Here is a 15,071-nt window from a genome sequence, read left to right as displayed (position 1 = left end):
CGGGCGGGCCGAGGAGGCGGGGCTTGGGGCTGCCGCGGGCGGGCGGGCCGAGGAGGCGGGGCTTGGGGCTGCCACGGTTTGGGCGGGCGGGGCGGTGAGGAGGCGGGGCCTGGGGCTGCCGCGGGCGGGCGGACGCGGAGGGCGGGCCCTGCTCTAGCGGGCCGCGTAGCGGACATGGCGGGCTCCCGGCTCCCGCGGCAGCTCTTCCTCCAGGGCGTGGCGGCCGTCTTCATGTTTGCCTTCGCTTCCCTCTACACGCAAATCCCAGGTGAAGGCACCCAGGGTGGGACACCCCCAGCCTCGGCGCGGGACCCTATGTCCTCTTTTCTCTGTGCCCGGCACTCACGCAGTACGGGGTTGGGAGTGAGGGCCAGGCCTTGGCGTGGGGTAGGGGGCGGCGGTTCGTGTCCTGCAGGCCGCTGTGGGGGTAGGAAGGTGTGCGGTGATCCATTTCCCATAAGGCTCTGGACTCTGACCTGGGGTGGGGGACAGAACTTAGAGAGGTGGGAGAGAGGCTTCCTCCCAGACCTGGTGGGGCAGGTAGGAGATCGGGCTGAGACCTGGAAGAGGGCAGTGGGCTCTGCTGGGTGGGAGGCCCTGACTCAGCTAGTTGAGCAGGCCTCTAGTCCTGGGATGGGGTTTTGACAGGTCCCGACCTGGGGGACGGGCTCTGGAGGGACTGCGGACTCTGACCTAGGGATGGAGGTATCCGCATGCTCTGACCTAGGCTGGGGGGTCTGCAGGCCCTGACTCAGAGGTAGTCTAGTCTGCAAGGGCTGTCCAGGGCCTGGCCATGACATGCCCTCCCACAGGCCTGTATGGCCCCGAGGGCATCCTACCTGCAAGGAGGACGCTGCGGCCTCAGGGCAAGGGGCGCTGGCAGCAGCTGTGGGAGACCCCGACGCTGCTGTGGGAAGCGCCGAGACTGGGGCTGGACACGGCCCAGGGCCTGGAGCTGCTGAGCCTGCTGGGTGCACTAGTGGCCCTGGGAGCCCTGCTGCTGAGCCCACTGCGCCACCCCGTCATCTACCTGCTGCTTTGGGCCGCCTACCTGTCGGCCTGCCAGGCAAGTGGGACCTGTGACCAGCTCACTCTATCCCCAACCCCCACCACCCACCCCTGCCTCTACCTTACCTGAGTCCACAGACACACCCGCTCCCTGACAGCCCCTCTCTCCGCAGGTGGGCCAGGTATTCCTTTATTTCCAGTGGTGAGTGACGGCTGGGCCTGGGGCTGTGGGAGGCTGGGTAGGGGGTGGGGGAGGGCTCTGCCCTTCCTGGGAGGACTCTCCGAGGGAAGCAGCTGTGTGGGGAGGGGCTCTTGGTGCTATTTGCTCTCCCCATAGGGACTCCCTGCTGCTAGAGACTGGCTTCCTGGCCGTGCTGGTGGCCCCGCTGAGGCCAGCCTCCCACCGCAAGGAGGCCCCCCAGGGCAGGCAGGCAGGGGCCCTGCCCCACGAAGACCTCCCCTTCTGGCTGGTGCGATGGCTGCTGTTCCGCCTCATGTTCGCCTCAGGCGTGGTCAAGCTGACCAGCCGCTGCCCCGCATGGTGGGGGCTCACTGGTGAGGGGCCCGGTCTGGACCTGGGGTAGTCTGGGAGCTCGGCCAGCCCTGACTCCTGCCCTCGCCTGCAGCCCTCACCTACCACTACGAGACCCAGTGCCTGCCCACGCCCGCCGCCTGGTTCGCACACCACCTGCCGGTCTGGCTGCACAAGCTCAGCGTGGTGGCCACCTTCCTAATTGAGATCGCTGTGCCGCCCCTGTTCTTCGCCCCCATTCGACGCCTGCGCTTGGCTGCCTTCTACTCGCAGGTGGGTGAGGGCCGCAGCTGTCAGAGAGAGGCAGACAGGGCTCGGCCTTCAGCGCTGCTCAGCGTGCCCTGTTGGGGACAGCGTGGTTCCTGGGGACAACTGGCAACCGCTGTTGGGAAGGCCTTGTAGCAGAGGGATGCATCCTGCAGGGTGGAGGTGGGTGCCTGCCACGGGGCCAGGCATCAGTCTGCGGGAGCACTGAGAGCGGGCCGCTCCCAGGTGCTGCTGCAGGTCCTGATTATCATCACCGGCAACTACAACTTCTTCAACCTGATGACGCTGGTGCTTACCACTGCGCTGCTGGACGACCAGCACCTGGCTGCTGAGCCTGGCCACGGCAGCCGCAAGAAGACGGCCACTTGTGCGTGTCACTTGTTCAGCCCCCTGCCCTCCCAGGGGTTCTCCCCTCCAACACCCCCAAAGGACTCCCACTCTAGCTGCACCCCAGCCCCCTGACTGGGCACCCTCTGCTGACCCATGACTGTCCTGCCCCACAGCCTGGCCCAAGGCCCTGCTGGCCACCCTGTCGCTGCTGCTGGAACTAGCTGTCTACGGGCTTCTGGCCTATGGCACTGTGCACTACTTTGGCCTGGAGGTTGACTGGCAGCAGCGCACCATTCACTCCAGAACCAGTGAGTGCCGACCTGGGGGGGCCAGTGGGCAGGGGCGGACCAGTCCTCACACCCCCCTCCTCCACCAGCTTTCACCTTCCACCAGTTTTCTCAGTGGCTGAAGACACTGACGCTGCCCACTGTGTGGCTGGGTGTGGCCTCCCTGGTCTGGGAGCTGCTGAGTGCCCTGTGGAGGTACATGGCCCAGGAAGCAGGGAGGGGGCACTGGTGTGCAGGGTCAGCCTGACGACCTTGGGTCCTTGCCCACAGGTGGACCCAGGTGCGGGGCTGGCTACGGAAGCTCAGTGCTGTAGTCCAACTGTCCCTTGTGGGCACTGCGACCGTGGCCTTGTTCCTGATTAGCCTGGTGGGTAGCGCTGCAGGGCTGGGGGATGGGCTGGGGGCAGGGCAGCCCTGAGAACCTCCCACCTGTCTCCAGGTGCCGTACTCCTACGTGGAGCCCGGGACCCACGGGCGCCTCTGGACCGGGGCCCACCGCTTGTTTGGCGCCGTGGAGCACCTACAGCTGGCCAACTCCTACGGCCTCTTCCGCCGCATGACCGGGCTTGGTGGACGGCCTGAGGTGGTGCTGGAGGGCAGTTACGACGGCCACCACTGGACGGTGAGCCCTCCCAGGGCGGGCAGGGTGGTGGGGCCCAGGTCAGCAGGCCCAGCTGACCTCGGCTTGCCTGGCAGGAGATCGAGTTCATGTACAAGCCTGGGAACCTGAGCCGGCCGCCCCCGGTTGTGGCGCCCCACCAGCCACGCCTGGACTGGCAGATGTGGTTTGCAGCCCTGGGCCCACACACGCACAGCCCATGGTTCACAAGTCTGGTCTTGCGCCTGCTGCAGGGCAAGGAGCCAGGTGCAGAGCGGGCTGGGGAGGGGTGGAGTGGGCTGGGGAGGGGTGGAGTGGGGCGGGGAGGGGAGGGTCAGGGTGGGTACTGTGGGGGCCACGCTGACGCCTCTCGCTGCAGTGATCCGCCTTGTCCAGAGCCAAGTGGCCAGGTATCCCTTCCACAAGCAGCCGCCCACCTATGTCCGAGCCCAGCGCTACAAGTACTGGTTCTCCCAGCCTGGGGAGCAGGGGTAAGGCCGGGCACCGGGTGGGGTGTGGAGCCCGGGGTGCAGGGGTAAGGCCAGGCACCGGGTGGGGTGTGGAGCCCGGGGTGCAGGGGTAAGGCCGGGCACTGGGGGTTGGGGTGTGGAGCCCGGGGTGCAGGGGTAAGGCCGGGCACCGGGTGGGGTGTGGAGCCCGGGGTGCAGGGGTAAGGCCGGGCACCGGGGGTTGGGGTGTGGAGCCTGGGGTGCAGGGGTAAGGCCGGGCACCGGGTAGGGTGTGGAGCCCGGGGTGCAGGGGTAAGGCCGGGCACCGGGGGTTGGGGTGTGGAGCCCGGGGTGCTGGGGTAAGGCCGGGCACCAGGGGGGGATGTGGAGCCTGAGGAGCTGAGGAGCAGGGGTAAGGCTGGGCACTGGCGATGGGGTGTGGAGCCCGGGGTGCCTCCAGCCTCTGAACATCGGGTCCCGCTGCAGCCAGTGGTGGCGGCGCCAGTGGGTGGAGGAGTTCTTCCCGTCCGTGTCCTTGGGGGACCCCACGCTGGAGACGCTGCTCAGGCAGTTTGGACTACAGGTAAGGGGGTGTCAGCCAGGCTGGGGGAGGTGGCAGGGGTGACCCCAGCCTCCTGGGGTAAACCCAGTAAGCACTTCCCCAACCTCCCTCCCTCCCTCCCTCCCACAGGAGAAGAGCCCACCTCGCACCCGCAGCGCCAACAGCACCCTGGCCCAGGCCCTCCACTGGACTCGCACTCAGCTGTCTCCCCTGGAGGCCCCCGCCCTGCTCTGGGGGCTCCTCATGGCCGTGGGGGCTGTCAGAGTTGTGCAGGCCCTGTTAGCACCCTGTTCTCTCTGGTCCTCCCCCCTGGCACCAGTCAGCGGGGAGAAGCGCAGGCCAGCCTCCCAGAAAGACTCTGGAGCTGCCTCTGAACAGGCCACCACAGCCCCCAACCCCTGCTCCAGTAGTTCGAGGACCACCCGGCAAAAGAAGTAGCTGTGTTCTCCCAGCTGCACGTCCCGAGACGGCCAGGTCGCCGGGAGTGCTCTGGCCTCCGGCAGGACAGGACCCAGCCACTGTGCCTTAGCTGACCCTGCAGGGCCGGGCACAGGTTGGGGGGCTGTCCCTGGGGCTTGCAGGGTGCTGCATTGAGGGCTCCAGGCCCCACCCCCACGCCAGCCATGCCCCTCCTCAGGACTCCCACTATTGCCTCTGTGATTGGCCCAGAAGGAAAACACGACCAAGCTCAAGACCCTTCCCCTGCCCTGGGCTGTGGGGTTCTGAGTTTAGAGCCCCCCACCCTAGGCCCCGTGCCAGAGGGGAAGAGGCTGACTCCCAGGAGAAGAGGGGAAGCACCGTCATCTTCTGCGTCATCTTCACACCAGCCCATCCTGCCCTTTAGATCTGGGCACCAATAAAGGCATCTTTTGTGCTTGGCTGTGTGCCTGGTGCTGCTTTCCCAGGAGGCATGAGGATGGGATTGTCTCCCCTGCCTCAGGCAGTGGGCCGCCCAGAGCACCGTCAGGCTCCGCCACGGCGTGGCTCCCTGGGCACCCTCCTGCCCCGTCCTCGGCATTCTCTCTGAAGAGGCCTGGCTTGGTGTTGCCCACTGCCTGATCACAGAGGAGCCTCAGGCCTGGCACAGCCCGGTGGACCTGTCAGCTCCACACTCCAAGGTCGGTGGTGGAGCCGGTCCCTCACTTCCCTCCTGCTCCCACTTCCTGGCCTCAGGAAAGGACGGAAGGGCCAGAGTGGGCAAGGGGAGAAGGAGAGATGAGGTGGGCGGGTTAGCAGAGGCTCCTCTGCAGAGTGAGGCCAGGGGGAGGGCAGCTGGAGGCCCTGGGTTGGGACAGAGGAGGGAAGGTGCATCTGATGCCCCCGGCCTCCATCCTGGGAAGAGAACAGCAGCAGAGACAGCAGTCAGGGCACCGTCCAGGTTTCCATTTGGGGTCAGGTTATCAATCAGAGGTCACCGCCCACCCTGGAAACTCACAGCACAGCTTCCTCTGCCTCTGGCCCGTCCTTGGTACAGCCCCTGCCTCCCGGTCTCCCGCCAGACCCCTGGGCAGCTCCCAATGTACCCAGCTCCCTCATGTCGCTGACCTCCATCTGGCCCACCCAGACAGAGCCCCGTGCTCAAACACAGCCTGTGGCGTGAACTCTCAGATGTCTTCAGGGGGCTCCTATACATGGAATAAACAATCGAGAAGTCAGCCTTGGCTTAATAATAGGCTGGGCGCTGTGGTTCACGGCTGTAATCCCAGCACTTTGGCCGAGGTGGGTGGATCACCTGAGGTCAGGAGTTCGAGACCAGCCTAGCCAACATGGTGAAACCCAATCTCTACTAAACATACAAAAATTAGCTGGGCATGGTGTCGGGTGCCTGTAATGCCAGCTACTCCACAGGCTGAGACAGGAAAATCGCTTGAAACTGGGAGGCAGAGGTTGCAGGGAGCCGAGATCATGCCACTGCACTTCCGCCTAGACAACAGAGTGAGACTCCATCTCAAAAAAAAAGTAATATGTTTAAAACTAAAAAACCTGTTCCTAGGCTTCTTGGCTTTCTAGACAGGGTCTCACTCTGTTGCCCAGGCTGGAGCACAGTGGTGCAGTTGTGGCTCACTGCAGGCTCAGACTCCTGAGCTCAAATGATTCTCCTGCCTCAGGCTGCCATCACCACCCACACTCCCCTTGTTGCCCAGGCTGATGTTCCTAAGCTTTTTTTTTTTTTTTTTTTTTGAGACGGAGTCTCGCTCTGTCACCCAGGCTGAAGTGCAGTGGCAGGATCTTGGCTCACTGCAAGCTCCACATCCCGGGTTCACGCCATTCTCCTGCCTCAGCCTCTCTGAGTAGCTGGGACTACAGGCGCCCGCCACCACACCTGGCTAATTTTTTTTTTTTTTTTTTTTTTTTTTTTTAGTAGAGACGGGGTTTCACCACGTTAGCCAGGATGGTCTCGATCTCCTGACCTCGTGATCCGCCCGCCTCAGCCTCCCAAAGTGCTGGGATTACAGGTGTGAGCCACCGCGCCCGGCCTGATGTTCCTAAGCTTTCAAGCTCACTTGATGAATGCGTTCTGTGTTTTGTTTTGTGTAGCAGCTCTCTTGGTAAGTCACGTGCTACACAATTCACCCGTTCAAGTGCGCAATTCAGTGGCTTTCAGTTTATTCACAGACTTGCACGTCTATCACCAGAGTCCATTTTATTTATTTATTTAGAGATGGAGTCTCACTCTGTCACCCAGGCTGGAGTGCAGTGGCACAATCTCGGCTCACTGCAACCTCCACCTCCTGGGTTCAAGCGATTCTCCTGCCTCAACCTTGCAAGTAGCTGGGATTACAGGTGTGCACCACCACACCCGGCTAATTTTTGTAGTTTATTAGTAGAGATGGGTTTTCACCATGTTGGCCAGGCTGGTCTCGAACTCCTGACCTCAGGAGATCTGCCCACTTCGGCCTCCCAAAGTGCTGGGATTATAGGCATGAGCCACGGCACCTGGCCCGGAGGCCATTTTAGAACCTTTCATCTCCAGAAGAAACCCCAAACCCTTTAGCCGTTGCCCTCTGACCCCTCCCTGCCAAGCCCTAAGCAACTATTCATCTACCTTCTGTCTCTGTGGATTTACCTACTCTGGATATTTCCTGTAAATTGGATCAGTAACGTGGGACCTTTGTGTCTGGCTTCTTTCACTCAGCACGGTGTTTTCAAGGCACACCCACGTCATAGCACGTATGAGCGCTGTGTTCCTTTAGGGCTGAGTCAGTCCAGTGTACAGAGGGGCCACGTTTTCCCTGTCCTTATTCATTCCTATATCGATAGACGCTTGCGTGGCTTCTGCCTTTCCTATGTGAATACTGCTGCTGTGAACATTGGATATGCAAGCTTTTGTGTGGGATTACAGGTGCGCGCTACCACACCCGGCTAATTTTTGTATTTTTAGTAGAAACGGGGTTCGCCATGTTGGCCAGGCTGGTCTTGAACTCCTGACCTCAAGTGATCCACCACCCCACCCCCCAATCCTGCCAAAGTGCTGGGATTACAGGTGTGAGCCACCGCGCCCAGCCTATATAGAACTGATTTGATGAGAAGCTGAGTCTCTAACAGATGCAGTGACTAAGACACCATTTGGTCAAAGAACCATATAGGCTGCGCGCCGGGAGGAAACACACACAGGCTGTTTCCTAGTAAAATGCAAAAAAAAAAAAGGAATAAAACCACTTGCATTTGTCAAAAATAAATTTTTAAGCCGGGCATGGTGGCTCACACCTGTAATCCCAGCACTTTGGGAGGCCAAGGCGGGTGTATCTCCCAAGGTCAGGAGTTCAAGACCAGCCTGGCCAACATGGCGAGACCGTGTTTCTACTAAAAATACAAAAATTAGCCGGGCGTGGTGGCAGGCGCCTGTAATCCCAGCTACTCAGGAGGCTGAGGTAGGAGAATCGCTTGAACCCAGGAGGCAGAGGTTGTGGTGAGCCAAGATCATGCCATTGCACTCCAGCCTGGGCAACAGGAGTGAAAATCCGTCTAAAAAAGAAAAAAAAATTTGCATGGAGACATTTGTGGCTGCTGTGTATATTACACTCATTAGCTGGAAACTGTTTATGAGGCGATAGCCAAGTAAGGGGTCCATTAGGGGAATGAGCTACTGCCTTTGTGTATAACTGTCGAGAAGAAATAGTTAAGTGATACAATCATAATTTTATAAAAAGAGAATCTGGGCCAGGCGCGGTGGCTCATGCCTGTAATCCTGCCACTTTGGGAGGCCGAGGCGGGCAAATCACCTGAGGTCAGGAGTTCAAGACCAGCCTGGCCAATGTGGCAAGACACTGTCTCTACTAAAAGTACAAAAAAATTAGCCGGGTATGGTAGTGTGTGCCTATAATCCTAGCTACTCGGGAGGCTAAGGCAGGAAAATCACTTGAACCTGGGAGGCGAAGGTTGCAATGAGCCAAGATCGTGCCACACCACTCCAGCCTGGGCAACAAAGCAAGACTCCGTCTCAAGAAAAAATAAAAATAAGCCGAGTGCGGTGGCTCATGCCTGTAATCCCAGCACTTTGGGAGGCCGAGGCGGGTGGATCACGAGGTCAGGAGATCGAGACCATCCTGGCTGACATGGTGAAACCCCATCTCTACTAAAAAAAATAGAAAAAATTAGCCAGGCGTGGTGGCAGGCACCTGTAGTCCCAGCTACTTGGGAGGCTGAGGCAGGAGAATGGCGTGAACCCAGGAGGTGGAGCTTGCAGTGAGCCGAGACACGCCACTGCACTCCAGCCTGGGCGACAAAGCGAGACTCCGTCTCAAAAAAAAAAAAAAACAAACAAACGGAGAAGTAGGTCCAGAATTTGTCAATAGTCAGTGATTTTGGAGATGGGATTTTTTTTAGTTATTTTGTGCTGATTCATATATGCACATTCCTACTTTAGTTATTATTACCCATTACATAACACATACGCTTGAATATTCAAGGAAACGCACCTCTATAAGCAATATTCAAGAGTAACTACTGGGCTTGAGAATAAATGTGTCAGAACAAATGAGATCCTATGAGAGAGAAGGCAGGAGCCAGGGAGGATGATCCCAGGGCTCGGCAGAGAGGCGGGGCCATCAGAGGAGGGCGGCCAACCAAGGAACCACCCCCCGGAGGTTTGCAGACGTCAGGGTCCCCGCAGGTGATTGGACTGTTGTGGAGTGTCCAGAAGACAGGGAAAGTCTCTGAGTTCACCAGATAACGCAGACCAACTGGAAACCCAGTGGTGGTTCTACAGAACCAACTAGCACAGGATTGGCTGCGTGAGGGTGGGGTTGGTGTCTGTCTTCGCTGCAGCTCTGTCTGCAGAGGAAGCACCGTAACAGCTCAGAGTAGCTGCTCAGTATGTGTCTGAAAGTGAATTAATATCTAGGAAGGGATGAAGGCAGGTACTGCTCTCTGCAGAGACTTCCCGCCTGAAATGCCATAGCCCCAGACATTGGAGCTGTCCAAAACCTTGGCTTGTGGAGAATTTCCAGAAGGGGGCACTGTGGACACGGTTCAGCATCTGCCTCCCAAGGCTGGGGCTCCATGTCAAAAGAAGGTGAGACGACCAGGCACAGTGGTCACTCCTGTAATCTTGGTAAGCCACAGAAGGATCACTTGAGGCCAGGAGTTCAAGACCACCTGGGCAACATAGCAAGAGCTTCTCTCTACAAAAAAAAATTTTTTAATGTAGCCAGATGTGGTGGCCTGAACGTGTAGTCCCAGCTACTCAGGAGGCTGAGGCAGGAGGATCACTTGAGCCAGGAGTTCGAGGCTGCAGTGAGCTCTAATTGCACCCCTGCACTCCCAGCATGGCAACAGAGCAAGACCTGGTTTCTTAAACAAAAAAAGAGATGAGATTGGGGTGTCCTGCTTCCATGCACGTGGAGGGGAGAACTGGGAACTGTGGACTGTAGGGGATCGAAGACCTTTGGATGGGAAGAGCAGCTCTCCAGAGCTGCACAGGAACCACGGGCAGAGGCCCTGGCTGGTGAGATGATACTAGCTATGTGGCTCGCCGAGCAGGAAAAGCAGGAACAGAGACCAGAAATGAGGCTGGGCGCGGTGGCTCACGCCTGTAATCCCAGCACTTTGGAAGGCTGAGGCGGGTGGATCACATGAAGTCAGGAGTTTGAGACCAGCCTGGCCAACGTGGTGAAACCCTGTCTCTACTAAAAATACAACAATTAGCCAGGCATGGTGGCACATGTCTGTAATCCCAGCTACTCAGGAGGCTGAGGCAGGAGAATCGCTTGAACCTGGGAGGCGCAGATTGCAATGAGCCGAGATCGCACCACTGCACTCCAGCCTGGGTGACAGAGCAAGACGCTGTCTCAAAAAATAATAATAAAAATAAGTAAATAAATGAAAGTTTAAAATGGCAAGAGTGGCCCAATCTAGAGAAAATGTAATTTGGGAGGGAATAGCTCTCCCTTTACTGTAGCCTTATTATGGTATCGACAAAGCAATGTCATATTCTAACTCTGCAGAGATAAAATTTTAAGGGCAAAAGACCAAGGCGGAAGTCAAAAGTTTTGCAAGGAAATCGATGAGGTTGGTGATCTGAGCTGGGCGAGGTTGGACAGGTGGGTGCCACGGTCCAGGTGTCTGACTGTCTCTGTCTGGCAGGTAAGCAGAGATCTAGAGCTGTCCTGTGAATTAAGTGGGAGATTGGACAGGGGTGCACACTTGTGTATTGAGGAGAAGGTCGTGGACAAGCTGGGGCAGAGAGCTGGCAGAGAGAATACCCAGGAAGATTTTTTTTTTTTTTTTTTTTTTGAGACGGAGTCTTGTTCTGTCGCCCAGGCTGGAGTGCAGTGGTGCAGTCTCGGCTCACTGCAACCTCTGTCTCCTGAGTTCAACCTATTCTCCTGCCTCAGCCTCTGGAGTAGCTGGGATTACAGGCCGTGCCACCATGCCCAGCTAATTTATTTATTTATTGTTTTAATAAAGACGGGGTTTCACCATATTGGCCAGGCTGTTCTCTAACTCCTGACCTCATATGATCCCCTCACCTCGGCCTCCCACAGTGCTGGGATTACAGGCGTGAGCCACTGCACCTGGCCAGGAAGTTTTTGGTTTTTGTATTTTTTTTAGACAGAGTCTCGCTCTGTCCTCTAGGCTGGAGTGCAGTGGTACAATCTCGGCTCACTGCAACCTCCGCCTCCAGGGTTCTAGCAATTCTCCTGCCTCAACCTCCTGAGTAGCTGGGACCACAGGCGCACACCACCACGCCCGGCTAATTTTTGTATTTTGTTTGTTTGTTTTGGGGACGGAGTTTCGCTCTTGTTGCCCAGGCTGGAGTGCAGTTGTGCAATCTCGGCTCACTGCAACCTCCACCTCCCGGGTTCAAGCAATTCTCCTGCCTCAGCCTCCTGAGTAGCTGGGACCACAGGCGCACACCACCATGCCCAGCTAATTTTTGTATTTTGTTTGTTTGTTTTTGGGATGGAGTTTCGCCTTGTTGCCCAGGCTGGAGTGCAATGGCGCGACCTTGGCTCACCGCAACCTCCACCTCCCAGATTCAAGTGATTCTCCTGCCTCAGCCTCCCGAGTAGCTGGGATTACAGGTGCCTGCCACCATGCCCAGCTAATTTTTGTATTTTCAGTAGAGACAGGGTTTCACCATGTTAGCCAGGATGGCCTCAAATTCCTGACCTCAGGTGATCCACCCACCTCGGCCTCCCAAAGTGCTGGGGTTACAGGCGTGAGCCACCGTGCCCGGCCCAACTTCATTTTTCTGCATGTGAATATTCTATTTGTCCAGAACCATTCGTTTTTGCTTGTTTGTTTTTTGAGATGGAGTCTGGCTCTGTTGTCCAAGCTTGAGTGCAGTGGCGAGATCTCGGCTCACTGCAACCTCTGCCTCACGGGCTCAGATGATTCTCCTGCCTCAGCCTCTCCAGTAGCTGGAATTACAGGCATGCACCACCATGCCCAGCTAATTTTTGTATTTTCAGTCAAGACGGGATTTCACCACGTTGGCCAGGCTGGTCTTAAACTCCTGACCTCAGGTGATCTGCCCACCTCGTCCTCCCAGAGTGCTGGGATTACAGGCGTGAGCCACCACTCCTGGCCCCATTTGTTGAAAAGATAATTCTTTCCACCATTGAATGATTCTGGCACCCTTGTTGAAAACCATTTGACCATATATTGAAGTGTTTATTTCTGGGCTGTCTATTTAACCCCATTGATCTCTGTGTCTGTCTTTAAAGCCAGTGCCACACTGTTTTGTTTTGTTTTTGAGGCAGTCTCACTCTGTCAGTCAGGCTGGAGTGCAGTGTCGTGATCTCAGTGCACTGCAACCTCTGCCTCCCAGGCTCAAGCAATTCTCCTGCCTCAGCCTCCCGAGTAGCTGGGATTACAGGCTTTTACCACCACACCCAGCTAATTTTTGTATTTTTAGTAGAGATGGAGTTTCACCATGTTGGCCAGGCTGGTCTTGAACTCCTGACCTCAGGTGATCCACCTGCCTCAGCCTCCCAAAGTGCTGGGATTACAGGTGTGAGCCACCATGCCTGCCCATGCTGTTTTGATTATTGTAGCTTTGTGGTAAGTTTTTAAATTGACTAATGAGAGTCCTACAACTTTGTTCTTTTTTTTTTTTTTTTTTTTTTTTTAGATGGAGTTTCGCTCTGTTGCCCAGGCTGGAGTGCAGTGGTGCGATTTTGGCTCACTGCAAGCTCCGCCTCCCGGGTTCACGCCATTCTCCTGCCTCAGCCTCCCGAGTAGCTGGGACTATAGGCACCCACTACCACGCCCGGCTAATTTTTTTTGTATTTTTAGTAGAGATGGGGTTTCACCGTGTTAGCCAGGATGGTCTCGCTCTCCTGACCTCATGATCCACCTGCCTCGGCCTCCCAAAGTGCTGGGATTATAGGCGTGAGCCACTGCACCCAGCCTTTTTTTTTTTTTTTTTGAGATGGAGTCTTGCTCAGCTGCCCAGGCTGGAATGCAGTGGTGCAATCTCAGCTTACTGCAACCACCGTCTCCCAGGCTCAAGCAATTCTCCCATCTCAGCCCCCCAAGTAGCTGGGATTACAGGCACCCGCCATCACGCCAGGCTAATTTTTTTGTATTTTAGTAGAGATGGGGTTTCACCATGTTGGCCAGGCTGGTCTTAAACTCCTGACCTCAGGTGATCTGCCGGCCTCAGCCTCCCAAAGTGCTGGGATTACAGGCGTGAGCCACTGCACCTGTCTTCTTTTTATTTTTGGAGACGGAGTCTTGCTCTGTCGCTGAGGCTGGAGTGCAGTGGCATAATCTCAGCTCACTGCAACCTCCACCTCCCAGATTCAAGCAATTCTCCCTGCCTCGGCCTCCCGAGTAGTTGGGATTACAGGTGTCCACCACCACACCTGGCTAATTTTTTTTTTTTTTTTTTTTGCGACGGAGTCTCGCTCTGTTGCCAAGCTGGAATGCAGTGGCGCAATCTTGGCTCACTGCAACCTCTGCCTCCTGGGTTCAAGCAATTCCCTGCCTCAGCCTCCCGAGTAGCTGGGACTACAGGCACATGCCACCACGCCCAGCTAATTTTTTGTATTTTTAGTAGAGATGGGGTTTCACCATGTTGGCCAGGATGGTCTCAATCTGCTGACCTCGTGATCCGCCCGCCTCGGCCTCCCAAAAGTGCTGGGATTACGGGCATGAATCACCGTGCCCAGTCTTTGTTGTTCTTTTTTTACCTTTTAATTATTTTGTTTCTTTTACATCTTTTTCCTTTTTATGTTTTCTATTTTATCTTTAGTCATCAAGAAGTAAACTTTGTTTTTCTCCAAGATTGTTATGGCCATTTGGGTTCCCTTAAAATTCCATAGGAATTTTAGAATTATGTTTTTCTATTTTCCAAAAAATGCCTTTTTTGTTTTGAGACGGAGTCTCGCTCTGTCACCCAGGCTGGAGTGCAGTGGCTCGATCTTGGCTCACTGCAACCTCCGCCTCCCAGGTTCAAGTGATTCTCCTGCCTCAGCCTCCCAAGTAGCTGGGATTACAGGCACCGACCCCCAGGCCCAGCTAATTTTGTATGTTTAGTAGAGACGGGGTTTCACCATGTTGGCCAGGCTGATTTCGAACTCCTGACCTCAAGTGATCCTCCTGCCTCGGCCTCCCAAAGTGCTGGGATTACAGGTGTGAGCCACCGTGCCTGGCCGAAACCTTGTTTCTACTAAAAGTACAAAAAAAATTAGCCAGGTGTGGTGGCGTGGGTCTGTAATCCCAGCTACTAGGGAGGCTGAGGAAGGAGAATTGCTTGAACCTGGGAGAGGGAGGTTGCAGTGAGCTGAGATTGTCCCACTGTACTCCAGCCTGGGCGACAGAGTGAGACTGTCTCCAAAAAAAAAAAAAAAAAAATTAAGGGAAGGACTGAAACATCGACCTGCCTTTCTATACGAACAGTGCCACAGTGTAGCCGAAGAGCACGTGGGAGGCAACTTCCACTTCCTGAAGTGTTCCCTGCGGCGGGCGAGGACAGAAAGCGACCTGGGCTGTTCCATACCCAGGGGAGTGGGGGATCCGGATGAGCTTGAACGCCCACAGCTGCCCTCTGACAACACCGAGGACAGGCACCGCATGCCCCGGATGAGCTTGAACACCCACAGCTGCCCTCTGACAACACTGAGGACAGGCACCGCATGCCTCTTCCTCAAGAAACACCACTGCCTGAAAGCACTCGTGCCCACAACCAACCAAACAGGATCTGGGGAAGCCTCTAAATCCATGCACCAATTGGCAGAAGTTCAGAGGAAAACGTTAACAGGTACAGAATCCCCACAAAGATGAATTTCCTGGGACAATCTACTTTCTTCAGAGATGAATTTCAGAGAAGATGGAGGGGAGGCCACTCTTTGGCACCAAGGGCTGCACGCCTGGGTGACAAAACCATGTAGAGAGGACGGACGGTGGCTGCAGAGCCTGTGGAGGGGCTGCTCTGTGTGGGGAGCCGCACCCAGGGCATGCGGAGGGTACTGGAGAGTCGGTTCAGGGGTGGTGGCCGCAGGTGTTTGCTTTATAGCATTTAAACTGTGCACTTGTTTTATTTTATTTTATTTTATTTATTTTTTTTGAGATGGAATTTCACTCTTGA

At 56.3% G+C, this 15,071-nt stretch overlaps 1 protein-coding gene across 2 annotated transcripts; it reads left to right on the top strand.

Annotated features, from left to right (window-relative positions):
- The first annotated feature begins 94 nt into the window (after positions 1-94).
- Positions 95-4,913, top strand: LMF2 (lipase maturation factor 2). Of its 2 annotated transcripts, XM_003804579.5 has the most exons (14): positions 95-268; positions 813-1,066; positions 1,182-1,210; positions 1,346-1,563; positions 1,635-1,813; positions 2,033-2,174; positions 2,311-2,445; positions 2,514-2,619; positions 2,695-2,791; positions 2,864-3,046; positions 3,121-3,289; positions 3,402-3,513; positions 3,958-4,054; positions 4,163-4,913. In XM_003804579.5, the coding sequence occupies exons 1-14, from the start codon at positions 175-177 to the stop codon at positions 4,469-4,471; spliced, it is 2,124 nt and encodes a 707-aa protein (XP_003804627.2). In that variant the 5' UTR covers positions 95-174; the 3' UTR covers positions 4,472-4,913. The 2 variants fall into 2 exon arrangements, with proteins under 2 accessions (XP_003804627.2, XP_034804424.2); XM_034948533.3 differs by lacking the exon at positions 1,182-1,210 and having other exon boundaries at positions 111-268; positions 1,346-1,478.
- The last annotated feature ends 10,158 nt before the right edge of the window (positions 4,914-15,071 follow it).

The sequence above is a fragment of the Pan paniscus genome, chromosome 23 (assembly GCF_029289425.2).
Source record: "Pan paniscus chromosome 23, NHGRI_mPanPan1-v2.0_pri, whole genome shotgun sequence".
In the NCBI taxonomy this organism is placed as follows: Eukaryota; Metazoa; Chordata; class Mammalia; order Primates; family Hominidae; genus Pan; species Pan paniscus.
Note: the sequence above shows the minus strand (reverse complement) of the source record. Positions and strands in the feature narration are given on the sequence as shown.

Excerpts from the sequence above, each read along its gene's own strand:
- LMF2 (XM_003804579.5), top strand. The coding sequence starts at position 175 with ATGGCGGGCTCCCGGCTCCCGCGGCAGCTCTTCCTCCAGGGCGTGGCG. Across the intron at positions 1,211-1,345 it reads GTATTCCTTTATTTCCAGTG|GGACTCCCTGCTGCTAGAGA; the intron begins GTGAGTGACGGC and ends CTCTCCCCATAG. Across the intron at positions 3,290-3,401 it reads GCTGCAGGGCAAGGAGCCAG|TGATCCGCCTTGTCCAGAGC; the intron begins GTGCAGAGCGGG and ends CTCTCGCTGCAG.